We start from the raw sequence: 17517 nt of genomic DNA, 5'->3' as shown, positions 1-17517 counted from the left end.
AATACGGGTAGTTCTGATGAAGATTTCCACATGTGCACAGGTATCACGAAGAAAGGTATCCCCTGTGTTAGTGAGGACGCCAGGCAGAAGATAAAAGATTAAAAAATGCGAGCATCTCCTCACGACATGCTGGAACGACAATTATGATTGACAGCGGACTTGAACGTTGCTTTTCAAGGTGCACTTTTTATGTCATATACGGTGATGGATTATGCGACAGCACAACAGTTTCTACGCCAGCATCGAAAGCAAAATAACGTTACGGATGAGGATGGGCAACGAAACGATCTCGAACAAACGAAAGACAAGTGCAAAAGCGACTGTTTTTACTTTTTTTTTTGTCTGCTTTCTGTACCATCCCACGCTTAAAAATGCGAACCGAATTTCACGAAGGGAACGGCCTAACTTAAAATGGATCTTCCCAGTCAATAAGGGTTTGCGACAGTGTTACTACAGCGATGTTTACAAACTGCGAAGGGCTAGGGGAATTCGTTAGGCTTAACTTGTACTGGACGACGAACGGTCAGTGTGATAACGCCAACAGGTATCAATGGCAGGAATGTGCTGACAAATACAGTTAGTGGCGTACAATGTCAAAGTAAGACGTCACCTTACTTACTGCGAGGTTCTAGTCCGATGCTCTACTCATTATTTACAGCAACAAGCACAAAGAATTGAGTTTCGTTTGACACAAACAGACCAACAGCAGCAACGACGCCATGCCATGCGTCTCTTTCGTCACGTGACTAAAGTGAGTTCACGACCACTTCCGCTCGAGATTAAGCGCGCTCATTTTAGGCTGTTTCATCAATTTTTACTAAAAAAATTAAAGTTGGGAGTAGATTTACACGTAAGGCGAGTCAGCCTATGCGTGACGACATGCTGCACGTGCCGCAGGGTAGAATTTTTATTCCAAGAAGTAAGAAAGAAATGTGGTTTCACCACCTTCAGCATCAAGGCGAATGGGGTTCAGATGTCAATTTTTCCCATTATTCTTGCGTCTGCAATGAAATATTCACTTAATATTGCGTATAAAGGAATTTTTACGTCAAGCAAAGAGGGTAGCCAGTTTAACCACCTTTCATTTCTTAGGATAGGAACGTTTTTGCTGTGTGTGGATAGTGTAGGTTATTGCAGTGGTTTACATATTTCCGCTCCACGTGTTTGTACAAAAGATAAATATCCGAGTGTGGACTGGCACTTGCGAACTTTTATTTACGCATAATTTACACGAAGACGTCAACTCATCAGTCATGTGATGGAGCACCGTTTATTTTGGCCTCTGTTGAACACTTTTGGTCTGCAAAAGAAGATATAGGTAATACGCATTCCCAGCAAGGTGAAGGGGAAGTTATAAAATGTTTAACTAACCACATCCAAGATGGGATGTCATTCACATCGGGGGAGGTGCAGCTAAGAGGTCCACGCCGGATAGCTCCCGCGCCAGGTAGATGCCGAACGCAAACATTGACCAGCTCTTGACTAATTGCCATTTGAAGGGGTCGTAATAGAGACCTTTGACAGAACCGAGAAATCCTTTTTCGTGTCTCGGTGCGTAAGACGTCGAAGGACCGAGAGAAAGCATGACTGGCGTGACCGTAATTCGTGGTGTACGAGTATGAGCTTTTAGGTTTAGGGTTTAGGCTGTTTGGTTTGTCACACGAGTGAGGCCGGTGGCGCTGCAGTCGTGTCGTCTGCTTCCACAGTAACTACCGTAACTACAGGCTGCACTCTGCTTCCAACGGGAATTAGTGCCTCTAAGACCACTGTATAACACAAAATTAAAGGAATGAAATGTGCAAGAAATATTTCATCTGCTTCAAGCGGTCTTTCATAAAGGCTACACTATGCAATTAGCACTAGGTGGCCGTAGCTGGACGGCTGCACTGGCTGCAGAAACTGCTGCTAATTGTCCTGCTATCGAATCTCTTGAATGTCTGTGATGAGGAAGCATTCGATCTTATCTGTCAGTTATGACCTTTAGTACCTCAGTTTCACGAGTCATTTTCAAGGTATTGCAAAGAAGCGAGCAGTCAACATTCAGGAGTATGACTTCATTACAGCTTGGTGGTGAGACTTACGGAACTCAATGTTCACGTGCCGTATAATTGAGTTAATTCTATATCAGTTTTGAAACAAATCGTTTTCTTGAGCAAAGAAGTAAAAGGCAAGCGAGCCGGTGTAATCAACTTGTGAGTATGAGGTGTCAGAGAAGACCAGAGACAAACTTAACTGCAGTATTGAGTTGGTCCTTTCGGTGTCTCTCGTCCTCTCTTCATGATCGAGGAAATGTAAGATCGCTTTCTATTCTACTCCAAAAACGGTCAGAAAACGTTACGAAGTCGCTTGGGTCTGATCGCCGTTAATTTTAATTATCCCACATTAATTATAAGTTATGGAATGCTAATTGAAGAAATGATAAGAAATACTGCCGTCATTTTCGTTTCCATTTCGTTGCAGATATGCGCAAGGCATACATTTCATCGACCCTTCTGGAAGATGACTTGCCCACGAGAGACCCCATTGAGTTGTTTGAGAAATGGTTTAATACCATCAAGGACGCTGGACTGATGTACGAACCAAATGCCGTTGCATTGGCAACCACAACTAAGTACGTATATTCCTTCTTTTGGTCCTGTTCTTTATTCCGCACGCCCTGGTGTTTTTAACAAAATGCACGTTGGAAATGTCTTTTTTTCTGCATATACTCGCGTTGGATGTCACGGAACGTGTCAGTTCCCAGTAAATTCCCAATCACTCAGCTGCCGGCGTCGCCAGGCTTATTACAATCCGATAGCACAAAAAGCATGAACATACCCGGTGGAAAAGGTCTGCAGTCCCAAGTGGTTTATGAAACAATTTCCACTTTAAACCACTTACATACAAAGTGGTTCAAAGTGGTTTCGAGTGGAAATTGTTTCATAAACCACTTGGGACTGCAGACCTTTTTGACCTGGTAGCTGTTTCTAGCGACTGTTCGGCAGCAAATTGCGAGTCGGAATACCTCATTTTGTGACGGACAGTCTTCCTTCATAACCGACTCGCGTGATGTTGGGTCCGCACACTGTTGCCCGAATTCAGCCAGGAACGCGTGGATGGCCGAAAAATGCGATTAAATTCATTTTCTAATGCTTGCGACTGTTTCAAAAAGAAATGTTCCGGTTCCACGTATTTCATGTAGCCACTAGTCCGATCGCAGCTTCAGTTGAACTGCGTCTTTTGTCCGGATGCCACCTTTATAGGAGCAGTAAAATGACACTGAAGATCAAGGTAGGAATAAGTCAGGGTAGTTGGTACATATACTGGATGACGAAAGGCAGTGTGACACAAAGACGGGTTTTCGGAACAAAAGAGAGACACAATGACTGCTAACTAGCGACTGAGTTTGATTAAATCGAAAGAACCAACCATGTTCCAGCACAAAACACCAGGAGAAGCAACACCCACCCCATTTAATATGGCTCAAAACCCTGCCTCATCGTCAAGCTATCCATCGGGTGTCACTGCGCAAAATATTTTAGTTGGGCCGTGTATTATAGCTGCGCAATTGAGTTTACAAGGAGAGTCTGTGAAAGCAGCTGTGGATGGCCGACACAAGTCTCGTGTGATGTCGAATGGTCCTTTTTTTTTTCTTTCTTCTTAGCTCACACGAAGCTTACGCACGTTTGAGCTGTGCTGCTGTACGGCACGAGTCACGGGATCATAGTACGTCACGATGTCTCCTTGTTTGGCGATGCAGTCCTTTCAGGAGAGAGGCTTTTGAATCATGTGTGAAACAGAGTCCTTGTGCATGACCACCTGTGCACGTCGTTCTTTCTCTTGCAGAACACACCGCAGCGAAAAAGTAAAACAAAGTTTGTGGGTCACCTCAGTGCTCCTTTAATTAGCGCTGTGAAACAGCTGTCGTCGATGGTGCAGTGTGGCTGTGCTTATCATGCGCTTCTTTTATTTTATCTGAAAGTATATACGTCTTGTTATCATCTGCAGCGAAAGTGAACGCAGTTTCAAATGATTTTGTGGAAATAGCTGCCATCATTCTAGGTGGTACTTTTAGTGCAGCTGCTGCTCAACGCCAGGAGTGGAGAAATTCTGTAGAAATATCGTCGCATCTTATTCCTGGATAATTGCTGTCACCGCACTCGTCCATGATTCGACGATATATTGCTGTCGACTGGTTCAAACTCCAAAGTATAGTAATACAAAAGGTCACTACCACAAATTGAAACTGCAGAAACTGAATTCAGTGGGTATGTCAACTAGCTAGGGTACGCATGCAGTGGTATTGTGGACTGAGGTGTTAACTAGAATTTTGGGCTTCACACAAATGTTGAGAGGTTTTGTTGACGATCAAATGTAGCCGCGACTGTGCTGGAGATGAGAAAATGTGCCCCTGTTTCACATTTCATTTCCATTCAGAGTTGCAGACTTTAATGGTACACAACAGCCTATAGTTAGGAAGTGAGTTTTTCGGGTTAAATGCATTTCTCAGATTCAGGGGGTAAAAATCGCTATTTTTAAATCTAATTCTGGGAGAAATTGGGCGATAATTGTGCCTTCGGGTGTTATCGGGTGTTTTTGTTTCTCCTCTCATCTATTAACTCCTTTCCTAATCTCTCTTTTTTTGTTTTTTTGCGGGATCGTGACCTTCCAGCAGTAATCCCCAAAGGCACAGACAGTGTTGACACACACTGTATTGCTGGGAGTGTAAGTGACCCATTCTTACATGTGTTACACGTCGCAACCTTTGTTCGTCTTCAGTGGAAACATCACTTGGATTTCATAGTGACAGGAATTCGGGGAGAAATCGGGTTTAACCCGATTTTGTCGGAGGTAAGTTCGGGGAGAATAACCAGGCGGAATCGGGGTTAACCCGAAAAAGTCACTCCCTACCTATAGTTTCGGTTATGGTTCCCGAACGTGGTAGCTACGGATTTGCAGATAGACATCACTATGGTGCTGTTGTATTATTCGTGTTCGTCGCTGTTACCGCAATATGCAGATTCAAGTGCACAACCTGCTACCTGTTGTTAGGAAGCTGGTATGAGTGAAAAAGTACAGTCGACCCACATTTATCCGGACGGCCTTGTTTCCTGTGAAAATGTCCGGATAGCAGGGGAACCGGATAAGAAACATGAAAATCCAGAGTGATCCTAAAAGGACATCTTTATTGACCATTACACAGAAAACTATCATTGTCATCTGTTTCATTCTAATACACGCATCCAGTTCTTGCAAACCAATGGCATTAACTCGCGAAATATTGTTTCGTTGCTCGGAAAATATTAGTGCTGTTCCCCGTGCCGCCCGCGCATTTTCTACCGTTACAGCTGATGCCCCATCCGCGCTTTCATCATCAGACTCTCTTGAACACTATATCGGAAGCGACGACACTGACAATGTCGTCATCTGTGATTGCAGCGCAGGGGTCCTCGTTGTGAACCTTCTCAGTCTGAAATGATCAGACTGCTCAGTGGATTACTTTTGTGTAACGCGCAAATTCAAAAAGGGAGAAAATTATTCCTAGGAACACCCTCTTTGTGTCAGTAAAAAGGAGGCCAAGACCAGGGTCCTCGACCTCGCTTGACTAGGTGTGTCCTTGACAATGAGCGGGTAACTGAAGCCGATTGTTGGGTCACTTCTGTTCCCTGGAATTCTCGTCCGAGTCTGGAAGCTCAAGTCCTGATAAACAAGGGCGAAATACGTGGGGAGAAATCTGTCCCCATGGTTTTTTGTCCGGATAGCGCAGAATCCGGATAAACAAAGTCCTTATAAATGCGGGTCGACTGTATAAATATCCGAGTTTCGAATACAAAGTGAATATCGAAAATATTTTATGCATATTGAAAATTTTGAATATTTGTACGGCTCTACTAAAGAAGGTTCTGAATATAATTCCACTTATGTGGTACTGCTGGTATAAATAAATGAATAAAATAATGCTGGTGAGGATTTCTTGCTGCTGATAGTTGAACAATTGCAGGACAGGACTTCCATCGTGTCGTATGGTGCTTCTCAAAGGCTGTGGCCCAGATGGCTTTGTTTTCTTCACAAACTACAAGAGCCGCAAGGGAAATGAACTGGTTAGTTTCTGTCCGTTCCTTGGTTGTTTCCATTCTTGAAATATGTGTTTCTAGGAGGAGAATCCTAATGCAAGCATGCTCTTCTACTGGGACAAGCATCACAGGCAGGTAGGAACACACTATTTTATAATGTATGTTGGAATGTGTACGTGTGTGAGGTGCTTCGCCCATCACTGTTAGAATGGTTCACACCCTTCCACTTTTCCAATCCAATTATTTTGACCTATGTATGGGGGGCGTGTCCTCTGACGCAATATCGTATTAAAGCTGGCAACAAACACTATGGAAATACGAAAATGTAGCACTCATCCCAGTGCTCGAAGGTAGTTTCAGTAAAAGTTTCAGTAAATGACCTGTCTACTGATTTCAACACATTTCCATCAGCAGTGGGGAGTATTGCCCTTGGCAATGAAACTCCCCAATCATGATCACAAAATACAGTCGTCGTTGTTATATACAGCTAAGGCCTAAGGTTTCCTGCTGCTGCAAATTCAAGATTCCGCGGCACTGACTCGTAAATTCCGCGATTTTCCACGAAAAGGAGTCAGCGGCTTCTTGGGATGGGAAACACTTCATTTTCTTTGATAATGTGGGGACAATAAATATTTTATAAAATTACAGATTCAAAGCACTGTTGTGGCTCAGCATTTCGTACATGATATCTTGCGTTCTCCTCTGATGCGACATTATATAAGAGTCTCAACTTTTTAAAGGCAACCTCCCAGTCATGAAATCAAAATCCCCATGTGCAACCACTAAACTGCACACATACAAGAGGGACACCACCCCTTCCTCAGGTGAAGTATGCACAAAGTCAAGGGAGCAGTCTTCACCTCATGCACAGAAGCGTGCATCACTGTCTCCTCCGCAAACTATGCAAATCCCCTTTCAGGACTACAGACCAGCTCTAAAAAAGGCTCTCGTATCACAGTGGCAGCTGACATGGGATACAGAACTTAGTAACAAGTTGCATTTGGTAAAACCAGTAATTAAAGAGTGGGAGAGTTCCTATCACCGAAATCGCTTCTTCGAAGTCACACTTTCCAGATTAAGAATAGGGCACACACACCTAACACACCAGCACCTTCTTCTTGGACAACCGCAGCCAGAGTGCCAATACTGTCAGGAGCCTCTAACAGTTATTCACATTTTAATAGCATGCCCAGCGTATGAGCAGTATCGTTTTACCCACTTTTCACGATTCTGTCAGTACTGCATACCATTTCATCCCTCGCTTTTGCTTGGCAATGAGCCTATAGTACCTCACGCGAATGTTTTAAGGTTTTTAGATTGTATCAAGATCTTACAAAGTATATAAGTATTTTAGTCATCATTGATTTTTTACTTTTCACAAGACACCTCTAGAGATAAGTTTTACATATATGCATATATTTTAATGCCTTCCTGATTTTAAACAAATCACTCATTAGTCATTACATAATCCATGAATTTTTTTCATCGGTGACTTGGTGCTCTTTGGCCTAAGTAGCCCTTGCGCCTGAAAACCTCTAACTACATACATACATGCACAGAAGCGTCAGGTGAAGCCTGCTTTTGGGAGGTGTGGTTCATATTTGGCGAATAGTCGAATGTTCGGAAAACCGAATATTGGGTATTCGATTCACGAATTGAATAATTGGAGTGATTGATATTCGATTCGCATTTGAGGGCTTTAGTATCTGCACAACCCTACAATTAAAGGATTCCGTGAAATTGCTCCACGAATTCCAGATTCCGCGAAATTTCACGGGGATCGCTGGAAACCCGGGGCCTTACATACAGCACAATATGTAGATCGAACGCTTTCTCGCAGTTAGGAAAAATGCGCATAAATATCCCAGTGATTTGTAAGTTTATTACAATGTATGGTATGTAATGTCTCATGAGATGGTACGTATTTTTCTGTGCAAAGGTCAGAGTAGAAGGTGTGGTTGAAAAGACATCAGCGACAGTATCTGACAACTACTTCCATAGTCGGCCTCGGGAAAGCCAAATTTCAGCTGTCGTCAGTGAACAGAGTCGTGTAGTGGAATCTCGAAAGGTGAGCCCTTTCCTGAGCCATGGTGCAGCATAGTGGTTGTGACTTCCAGGGACCTTCTACACATTGATAGACTCATAAGCGTGCATGTACCCGATTTTTATTTAATTGTGTTTCGGGGTGTTTTTGTGGAAATTATGGTCATCTCTTTATTGTGCAGCCCTCCAAGATGTGGTCTAATGTTGACGCGACCTGAGACTCGATCTGAGTTTGAGGCCCCTGATCTAAAGTATGAAAAGGGATGGATACAATAGCATAGAACATATATGTACACAGACAAAGAAAAAGAAATGTGTGCTCGGAATACATGGAGGGCCTCTCGTAACATTTTTCCAATAGAGTGGTGGATAGCTAAACATTGGTCACTTGGGTGAGCTTCTGAGTGGGTGGGTGTCTGGGTCATGTCTTCCTGGACTTCCATCCAAAGACTCACATTGCTGGCTAACTGCTCGTTGATGGTTGCTGATCGTCCTTGGAGGGATGAATTAGAATTAGAATGTGTTGCCTCGTGTACGTCCCGGTATTTGGCAAGTACGCCATTTCCACAGTGAGGCAAATGTTGCGGCCACAACCAACCAATTCCCGGCTGTATTTGATGGCGTGATTTGGTAAAGATTTTCCACAAATAGCAACAGATATTTTAATGCAATAGCTTTGTAGGGTGCAGCCACAAATATGTATGTATGTTGTGGTGAGAAGTAAAAAGAGGAAGCTACAATAGAAGGTTGGAAGATGAAGATTAGAACATTGTACTATAAAGCTTCCGTATTTAAATACGTTTGCCAGATTGCACAAAGGTTTGGCTCCATCCTGAGAAAACCTGACTGATGGGTGACACATAAAAACACAGTGGCTCAAACCAGCAACGTTTAATTTTCACACTCGAAAGTCACAGTATACAGGACGCTTCACCTAATGTGAAAAAAAAGAAAAAGGAATCGGATTAAGAAAGCTACATTTCTGAACATCATGGGGTCAACGTTATTTATCGCGGGAAAGATTTTGCCACAACTTCTGAGTACTTTTATCAAATTTAATTTGTGAGAAATCTAATTTCCGCAATTGATCTCCAAAATTTGCCAAGTCAACCTCGCATTTCTTTTTTTTTTTTTTAGAAACAGAAAGCGCATGTTGGATTTACCCAGTTGTACTGCAAAATACACTTCCTGCTGCTTCAGTAATGGCTGAAAAGAATGCGAGAACCGCTATTTAGAGGCCCCCAAATTGCTGGCTGCGTGCAGGTATCTGAAAGAAGCGATGCTGCAAGGAGGTCCTTTCACTTTTCCTTTTCCAAGCTTCTGCTGATAAAGGCTGTAATGCAGAGTTATCTGAAAGAAGAGCCAGAAGGAAGGAGGAAGAGACCGTTTTTCTTCCACCGCATCTTGCATGAGCTTGACGGGGAACTGAGTGCTCCTGAAGGTATTCCCAAAGTATCGTAGAATGTGAAGAAAATCAATGTGCACGTTTCCGGCGATGCAGAATAAAGAAATAACGAAGACGGTTAAGAGCATCAACTGTTTACTATATACAAATTAAAAAACGAGACTTTCGTGTACTACGCTGAACTTCTTCAGTTTGTTTTGCTTTTGTTTGTTGGTTTTGCTCAGTTTTGCTCCTGTTTGTATTTGTATTGCATTTCCCTTTTCTCTTGTACCATATGTGACACGACTTCAATATATCCTTCACCGCTTGTAACAGGTCCTCAAACCTGAAGAAGTGCAGCCTACCGCACGAAAGTCTCGTTTTTAATTTATACATAGTATAGACAGTTAACCATCTTCATTATTTTTATTCCCAAAGTAGTGGGAATTGTGTTTTGTAATGCAATGGGGCGAAGATGACTTGTGCGTCTTTGTCTATGAGAAAAATGTGATGTTGACTCGGCAAATTTTGGAGATAAATTGAGAAAATTCAATTTCTCGCGAATAAAATTTTATAAAACTGCTCAGAAGCCGTGGCGAGACCTTTTCTGAGATGAATAACGTTGACTGCATAGTGTTCAGGCAAGTAAATTGTTTTATATATATATATTTTTTTTTGTTATGTGCAACACCCTGTAACACAAAGCTTTGGAAGACACGGAGGCAAAAGGGATAGGTGGAAGGACTTTGGGGAAGGAACAAGGACAAGAGAAGGGGTTTGAAGGCAGGATGAATGGAAACTGGCACTGGTACAATTGTCTCTTTAAGAAGACTCCTTTGTGTGTCCCACGCAATCATAAAGTTTTCTGATCAAAATGGCTAACACAACTCCAGCTATTCTCGTCAAAGTAAGCTACCTGCTTACTTTACACATCACGAGCTGTTGGGCTGAGCCACCGCCCATTTCTAGGCACGTTTATCCCCAGCGCATATACAGCCTGTAGAGCATCACAGATTATGATCTACAGTGGCGCTGTCTACCGGATTTAAATAGGTTGTATGGGGAAAAAGGAGAAACAATAGTACATCGGTTTAAACGTGAAATAATAATTAGGACGTCCCGATATTATAGTTACTATAGAATATATCTCATGAACGGAAGCAGTTTTGGCGTGACATGTTAGGCTTCCGCCGCCCATGGAGGAAGGAAACACAAGGAGCGGCTTCTCCTACAGTTTTACATCGAGGCAAGCGTACCCGACTTAGCATTGCATTCCGGGATGCTCCTGTCTACCACGTGGCCGCTCACGTGACCTTCCAGACAGCACGGCGCCACCAGAGCAGACGACGCTAGCTGTAGTTTTGTCACAGGTCAGATAGCACTATTACGTTGAGTGCGTGCTTGCACTTTATTTCTGTATGTTCGAATGTTTACTCTTCTATTAGAAGACCAGTCACAGTGTGCGAAACGCAAAAAAGAGTACGCGGGACCGGAAACATCACGTGCGGCAACGGTGACTTCCAACGTACGTACGTTTCTTGAGTAAGTGGTAAAGAATGCCGAACTCAGAACACTATTAATCAGATTTGTACAACAACAGAGTACATGAAATGAATCTGCGGCACAGTGTCAGGTTCCAAACGAAGATGACTCGAACACACACAGGTGACCAAAACAACTGACCGTGTACTTACGAACAAGACGTGTTCCCGTGACAGAGCTGCTTTCAGTTCAACGAGAGCCGCCATCGGGACAGGAACACATTACCATACGTCGTTTCTATGGTAGTGCTCACATTTTCACAATAAGTTACTTTCGAAACGCAAAATCGCACGGAGAGCTGCGCGAGAAAAATAGACTTACAAAACCGAAACTTTAGAGGAGATCACGTGGTGGACAGGACGTAATGGCGATTTTGACTCGAGCGACCGCTAGAGGGTGGCTATGCTACTCTGGCACGAAGAGCCGCTCCTTGTGTTTCCTTCGTCCATGCCGCCGCCGCTGGCTTTTTTACAGTCAACAAGTGGCGCCACACCCAATACCGTGCTTCTATGAACAACATTGCTTTTTGAAGTTGGTCCCTCGGTGTCCCTAGATTTTCCCTAGCTCACGGGATAATGTTAAGACGTACGTCATTTTGACGTAGGCAGTGACGTAGTATCTTACTTTTTGCAAAAGCAAGCACCGAAAAGAGGGTGATTACTTTGAACGAGAACGGCGGTAACGATGAGTTTGTCGTACATGCCTCGGACTATGACTTCCTTTTTGATTCCAAATGCATTTTCACGAAAGCGGAAATGGTGCATGGTGTATAAATATTTGCATATCGTTGGAACAATATGATCGGATCCCATGCTCATTGCCGTGGTTCTTGCTTCACCACAATGTACCGCTCTCCGACGCAGCGTCGTTCGTCATATCGACGATTGAAGCGATTACGTCTATTATTAAACTAGTAAGAGTTTGTCCCTTACACGGACAGAATTAAGAATAATGTAGTGGTCGTTTCGTGCTACTTTCTCACACGGCTCATTACATGGGGGGGGGGGGGGCATTGTCGGGGTTGTGGAAACTGAAAAATACGAATGCAAGGCGAAGACAACGAAATCAGTTTCACTGAATAACAAATGACATCGCACAGGCATTGTGCGTAAACAAGAAATGACATTAAACAATCTGTACAGGGGAATAGTAATCTTTTCGCGCCACTCCGCCTGTTTAAAATGTTGGGGACGCACGAGTGCCACCCCTGTTCACTGGCTTGCTATCTCGCACACAACGCGAACGCTACACAAGACTATTTTCCTATTTTTACCCAAATGAAGTTTTTTAGATATTACTATAAAGCAAGTTAACTAGTCATGTCCACTTTTCTCCGCATTCCTTCAACCGTTCTCTTTCAAGTTGTAGTTTTCTGTTTCCGGCGAGACAAAATCTAAGGGCGGTATCGTGATGATTGTGTCGTGAAAACACTGACACAACAGCAAGGCTGGACGATCAAATGCTTGGCAAATGGCTAACGGCGCGTGAAAACCGTTCCCAATGACATTCCCATTTTTCACGCCTTCTTTATTCGGCAACCAATAACATCCTTGCAAAGAAAGTAAGCAGGTAGCTTACTTTAACGAGAATAGCTCCCCAGGTGGTTAGATAAATTTGTTTCTGGATGAGTTCTCTGTTGGGTTACTCTCTGGTTTAAGCGCTGCAACATCTAACGAAGGAAGTCTCATCCCCTTTGAAAAAGGGGATGAGACTGTCCAACCTATAACCACTCCTAAAAACACAATGCACATTAAATTCATCAGACAAAGCTTTGAAAGAAGGAGTAACCCAAGACTGTGTGTGCCATCTTTCTTTTTCCCTTTTTTAGTCAACATGTACCAGCTCACTTACACCCTGGACCTTCTGCTGTTCAAAGCTTTCAAACTATGCACAACTTTGCGCACAACGCACTTTTTTTTCTTTCTGATACAACATTTTTTTGGCCTGCAAGATTGGTCATGGATATATTATTATTATTATATATATGCATTTAGCGTGAGCTGCATGAGAAGTTTGTGGACAATCAACTTGCAGTCATACCTAGTGTTCAGGATATCGGATTCTTTAGAGCATTAGAAACAAGGTTGGAACAAGATTGATTTCATTAAGACATTCTCGATTAAAGAAGAAACTAAGCCACTTTTTACCAACATGGAGTGACCAGCTTCTATCAGTTTTCTGTTCCTATATTCCCAACACAAACCCCGTTCAAGGACTAAAGTTACATCTAAAAACTACCCAGCAAACTGCAAACTGTTCTATAAAGGTTACGCTAAATGAGAAATAGTGGTTAAATCTACAAATCCAGCTACTAACACGGGGCCTGGTGGAGATAATGGCGGAACAGCATAGGAAATCTAAGTAAATTTCTGACAAAGACAGAGCAACCCAAGTACCTTTTCTTCTGAATGTAAGGGATATCATCTAAAGAGGTCACAGTGGAACTCAGTGCAAATCCAGCACTTCCCAGATATTGCATGTGGCAATCTCAGTACTGGGTTGAAATTTTATCAGATTGGTGGTTAAAAGGTGACCTAAATTGGTGCAGCAAATTTGTACTCTAAGTGAAACTGTTAAAAAGTCACGGTGGATTGAGAAAGGCAAAGCTTTTTCTTTAGTGGGCAGATCCTTGTGAGTAGCCAAATGTGATGGTGGAGGTGACCGATGGACATATGTTGACCTTGCATTGCAAGACAGTTTATAGTTTGCATATTTATTGTGTTCTTGAATGAAAGTTTTAGTGTAATAACAACAGTCTGAATGTGGCTACATGTGACTGATATGACTACAAGTGACAGTTTTACCATGCAAGTCATGAAACGTGGAAACGTAGATAATAAGTTAATGCAGAGCGGCATGTGGCAGATATTCATTGGAGACACGTGTTCAGCTCTAATGTGATGAACCACTTATTTTTCTAGCACCTGGAAGAGAAGCACCAAATGCTACAAGAGAAGTACAAAGGCGCAGACACAGTCATTCCACGGCCAAGTGAATGGCAAGTCACATTCATATTGCATGTAGTGAAGTTACACTGCCACTAGCTTTGCAATTTTCTAAAAGCAATCTGTAACTGAATTGGGCAATGGTGCTGTAAGAACTTTTGAGGAGGAGCCTATTACGGGAGGTTTTCACTAGGGAGGGTAAATGACTGTCCTTGAGTTTGCTGACCAAGAGCGAAGGAGACTCCTCCTCCAAAGTGTGCACCAATAGGAGGACTCGGAGCCTCCCTCGCTCTTGGTGAGTCACTCAAGGACACATGCGGGACACACACTCTCCACATGCGGAATATGTTCAAAAATCGGTAGAGGTGTTGTGGGACACCTTGTCTGTACGGCAGGGCTGCCATCCTGCGTGAGATCGTGGCAACATTGTGCTTCTTTAATGGCGCACAGTAGAAACCACAATACCATCAGAAATGGGACGAAAAACGGCAGAAAGAAGTGGAAACTACACTGCAATTAGAGGAACTAGATTTGACCGACATGACATACCAGTAATGGATAGCGCTGCTCTTTAAGCAAGTATAACAGGAAAGGAGGTGTCTACTCCCCCCATTAACAGAAGACTGAAGAAATGGAGGGAGGTCAAGGAAAGGAGCACTAGCTGCACATAGAGATGCAGTTCTGAAGCACGAGGATGGAAAAATCGAGACAACATGGCAGGAGTACAGGGAAATGCAAACAAGCAACAGCTGACTTAAAGGTCAGATATGCCGATTTTGAAGTGCCGCAGAACTGAGCGATACTCGCGCTGTGTGTTCATTACCGAACACTGAATATGTGTGCGGAATATCTTGCTCCAACTGTTCGTAGTTTTTTAGAAAACAGTTTTTTTAGTTCCCACGCCCGGCCATCAGACCGTCGGCAAACCCTGCGCACGGGCGCACCGACGTCACTGCTCTCGGTTTATCTGTCTTTGGCTTGGCATGGACTCTTGACTTGGCTGCTTGGCTTCTTTCGTTACCTCCTCTGTGCATCGTACATAAGCGAACAGCTGTTATGTTGTTGCTAAGCCGGAAACAAAGCATGTGACTGTTTTTTTTTTTTTTTTTTTTGGCACAGCGTCGTTTGGAAAGTGCACTTCCTTGTTCTGACCATGCCTTTTATGGGCTGGAGCGATATGATTCGTGAATATGCCACGGCGAAGTTGTCGAAGATGCGACAGTGTACGCTGTTAGAACAATTCATCGGAGCATTCAAGTGTTACCTATTATAAGCTGCCAAAACACCAAGCAGTGCGAAGCTCTTGGCTGACAGTGGTGCCTGCTAATTTCCACTGCAAGGATTTCGTCCACGAATGTTATCATATTTTACGCGCGACTCCAGAGGCAATTTGGAATCTCGGCACGAAATCGTCTGATGAAAATCTGAGGTGCCCGACGCATAACATTTGGAACGTGCCACGGAGGATCAAGGCAAAAAACGAGAGCAAAAAATGGTAAGTCGAGGTTCAGATATAAAAAATAGTAAGCTTAATGAATCGGTTGTGCAGCTGTCCTACTGCGCTTACTCTGATGTAACCACGATAAACAACACAATAGTACTATTGATAATCTAACTTCTGAATTATCACAGGTGCACGCTGAAGGCGGAAATGAAGCATGATCTGGCTTGCATCTGGTCATGAAGAAATTGCTGACACGTTAGTTACAGTCCACCTCCACCAACAGGTATGACAATGTGATGTTATAATTTGAGTATTCATCTATGTTCAACTTTTCATGTGCACTCGCATGCAGACATCTTGACACCACTTTTAAATCTGCCCTCAAAGTTACAACCTGTGCTTTCAGGGTGGAAAACAAAGGTCGCCATTCCGATTAGCTGCTATCTCCCAGTTCAAGCACTTTTGTGTCTGGACACTGGTTCCTGTGGATGAGGTGTTACAAGCTTCACTGTCTGATATAGAAGGTATGTTACATTAGTTCAGTTAATTTGTCTTTTGCACATTTTTGTTACTGTTAGCTGGATTACTGTTGGACATACAATCCTTTGACACACCGAAGCTGATGTCGCCTCTGATAACGTTTTAGAATTTTCAGTGTCATCAACGTCCATTGAGGAAGGTGCCTTTACTATCTGTGAATCTTCAACTGAAGAATAGCCCAGAATTCATGTTAACATTGTCTACTCTTATTAATTCACTGTCTGTTTTCTGACAGCTAAGAAAAATGGAAACTATTTATTTGTCACAACTTCACACTGGATACTGGTGTGGTACTGGCTTGACATGTAAGCTAAAATACCTGGATTCTACAATAATTGTGTTCAACTTGGTGCATTACCGTGGGCAATGCCACATTCACTACATTTTTAGTGGGTCCCGTGCACAAATACTGTGTGCATACTGCATGCATACATACTGTTCGATAGGCAAAAATACCTGAGCAGTGCTGTGTAGTCTTTTTACCCAAAGTCCATACTCTTACTGCAAAGTCACAGTACGTAGAACAGCAATGGCATGTATGCTGCGATAGAGATTCACAACAAAAAGAAGACTGTTGAGAGCATCTAAATTTTAATGAGACGAGACTTTCGTGCGCAAGGCTGCTCTTGTTAATGTTAACATGAAGTTACAAAATCCCAGAATATATAAAACATGTTGTAATGTAGAGAGCGAGGGGTGGTACAGACATAAAGATAATTATATAATCATATATAATAAAATAAAAAGGGGGTACAACTCCCCCCTCAACTCAACTCGAGAACTCAATAACTATACTTATTCTCTACCTTACAACATGTCATATATTCTGGAATTTTGTAACTTGATGTTAGACATCAAGAAGTACAGCCTTCTGTGCAAAAGTATTCTTTCTGTTGTGCACAATCATTATACAGTAAATGCGACTATCCATTTCTTGTCATTAAATACTTTTTCTTTCTTTCTTTTTTTCTGCAGTGATGAGCATCCATAAGGACACATGCCAGAAAGGGAGTCTCTTTGGGATGACAAACCCTCATCACCTCATGACGATACAATGGTTGACGAATGGTTCTCAAGCACATTGAAACTTCCAACAAATAATTCATGAAAAAGCCAGTCAGTGCTAGCACCAGGAATTGAACGTGGACCGTCCTGCTACCAGTCAGACATGTTCAGTGGCGTAGCCACGGGGGGGCTAGGGGGGGGCTCGAGCCCCTCCTACCTGCCACGGACCGACCCACACAAATCGTGCAAATCCGACAAATCGTGCAAACATAATATATAAGGGGGGGGGGACCAGTGTGACTATCGCGAAAGTTCTTGCAGTTCATGGCGTCTATCTAAGAAGCACTCTTGAATGGTTTTCAAAGTATGAGCTTTTCAAAATACTTCCAATCTCGTGACACCACTTCATTGGTCATGACAGCCTATACATGTAATCGTACTGTGAACGTCTAAATCAACTATTTTCGTTCCCTTTTTTAATCCTCAGTTTGCAGTGTGCACAAGTATGTGTGTGTTGTCGACACAGGATCAGCGGAGAGGGGGGGGGGGGGCGAGTTTTTG

At 43.0% G+C, this 17517-nt stretch overlaps 2 protein-coding genes across 6 annotated transcripts in view; one reads left to right on the top strand and one right to left on the bottom strand.

Moving 5' to 3' along the window:
- LOC135374339 (polycomb complex protein BMI-1-A-like) overlaps nucleotides 1-751 on the bottom strand; it is a 29502-nt gene extending 28751 nt beyond the window's left edge. Inside the window, exon 1 of one of the 2 annotated variants that reach the window (XM_064607329.1) lies at nucleotides 611-751. The gene's annotated coding sequence lies outside the window, so the exon portion shown is untranslated. The remainder of the gene's footprint in view (nucleotides 1-610) is intronic. The other variant, XM_064607328.1, reaches the window with a different exon arrangement.
- The window catches only part of LOC135374340 (pyridoxine/pyridoxamine 5'-phosphate oxidase-like), a 36427-nt gene continuing 19564 nt past the window's right edge, over nucleotides 655-17517 (top strand). Inside the window, exons 1-6 of one of the 4 annotated variants that reach the window (XM_064607331.1) lie at nucleotides 655-751; nucleotides 2461-2611; nucleotides 5981-6080; nucleotides 6135-6188; nucleotides 7993-8121; nucleotides 13944-14020. In XM_064607331.1, the coding sequence (XP_064463401.1) occupies nucleotides 2463-2611; nucleotides 5981-6080; nucleotides 6135-6188; nucleotides 7993-8121; nucleotides 13944-14020 (509 nt within the window). In that variant the 5' untranslated portion in view covers nucleotides 655-751; nucleotides 2461-2462. Of the gene's footprint in view, nucleotides 752-1819; nucleotides 2071-2096; nucleotides 2193-2460; nucleotides 2612-5980; nucleotides 6081-6134; nucleotides 6189-7992; nucleotides 8122-13943; nucleotides 14021-17517 lie in introns of those variants that run through there. The other 3 variants (XM_064607330.1, XM_064607332.1, XM_064607333.1) reach the window with 3 other exon arrangements.

This window comes from Ornithodoros turicata, unplaced genomic scaffold (genome assembly GCF_037126465.1).
Source record: "Ornithodoros turicata isolate Travis unplaced genomic scaffold, ASM3712646v1 Chromosome54, whole genome shotgun sequence".
NCBI lineage: Eukaryota > Metazoa > Arthropoda > Arachnida > Ixodida > Argasidae > Ornithodoros > Ornithodoros turicata.
This window is presented reverse-complemented; position numbering and strand designations above follow the sequence as displayed.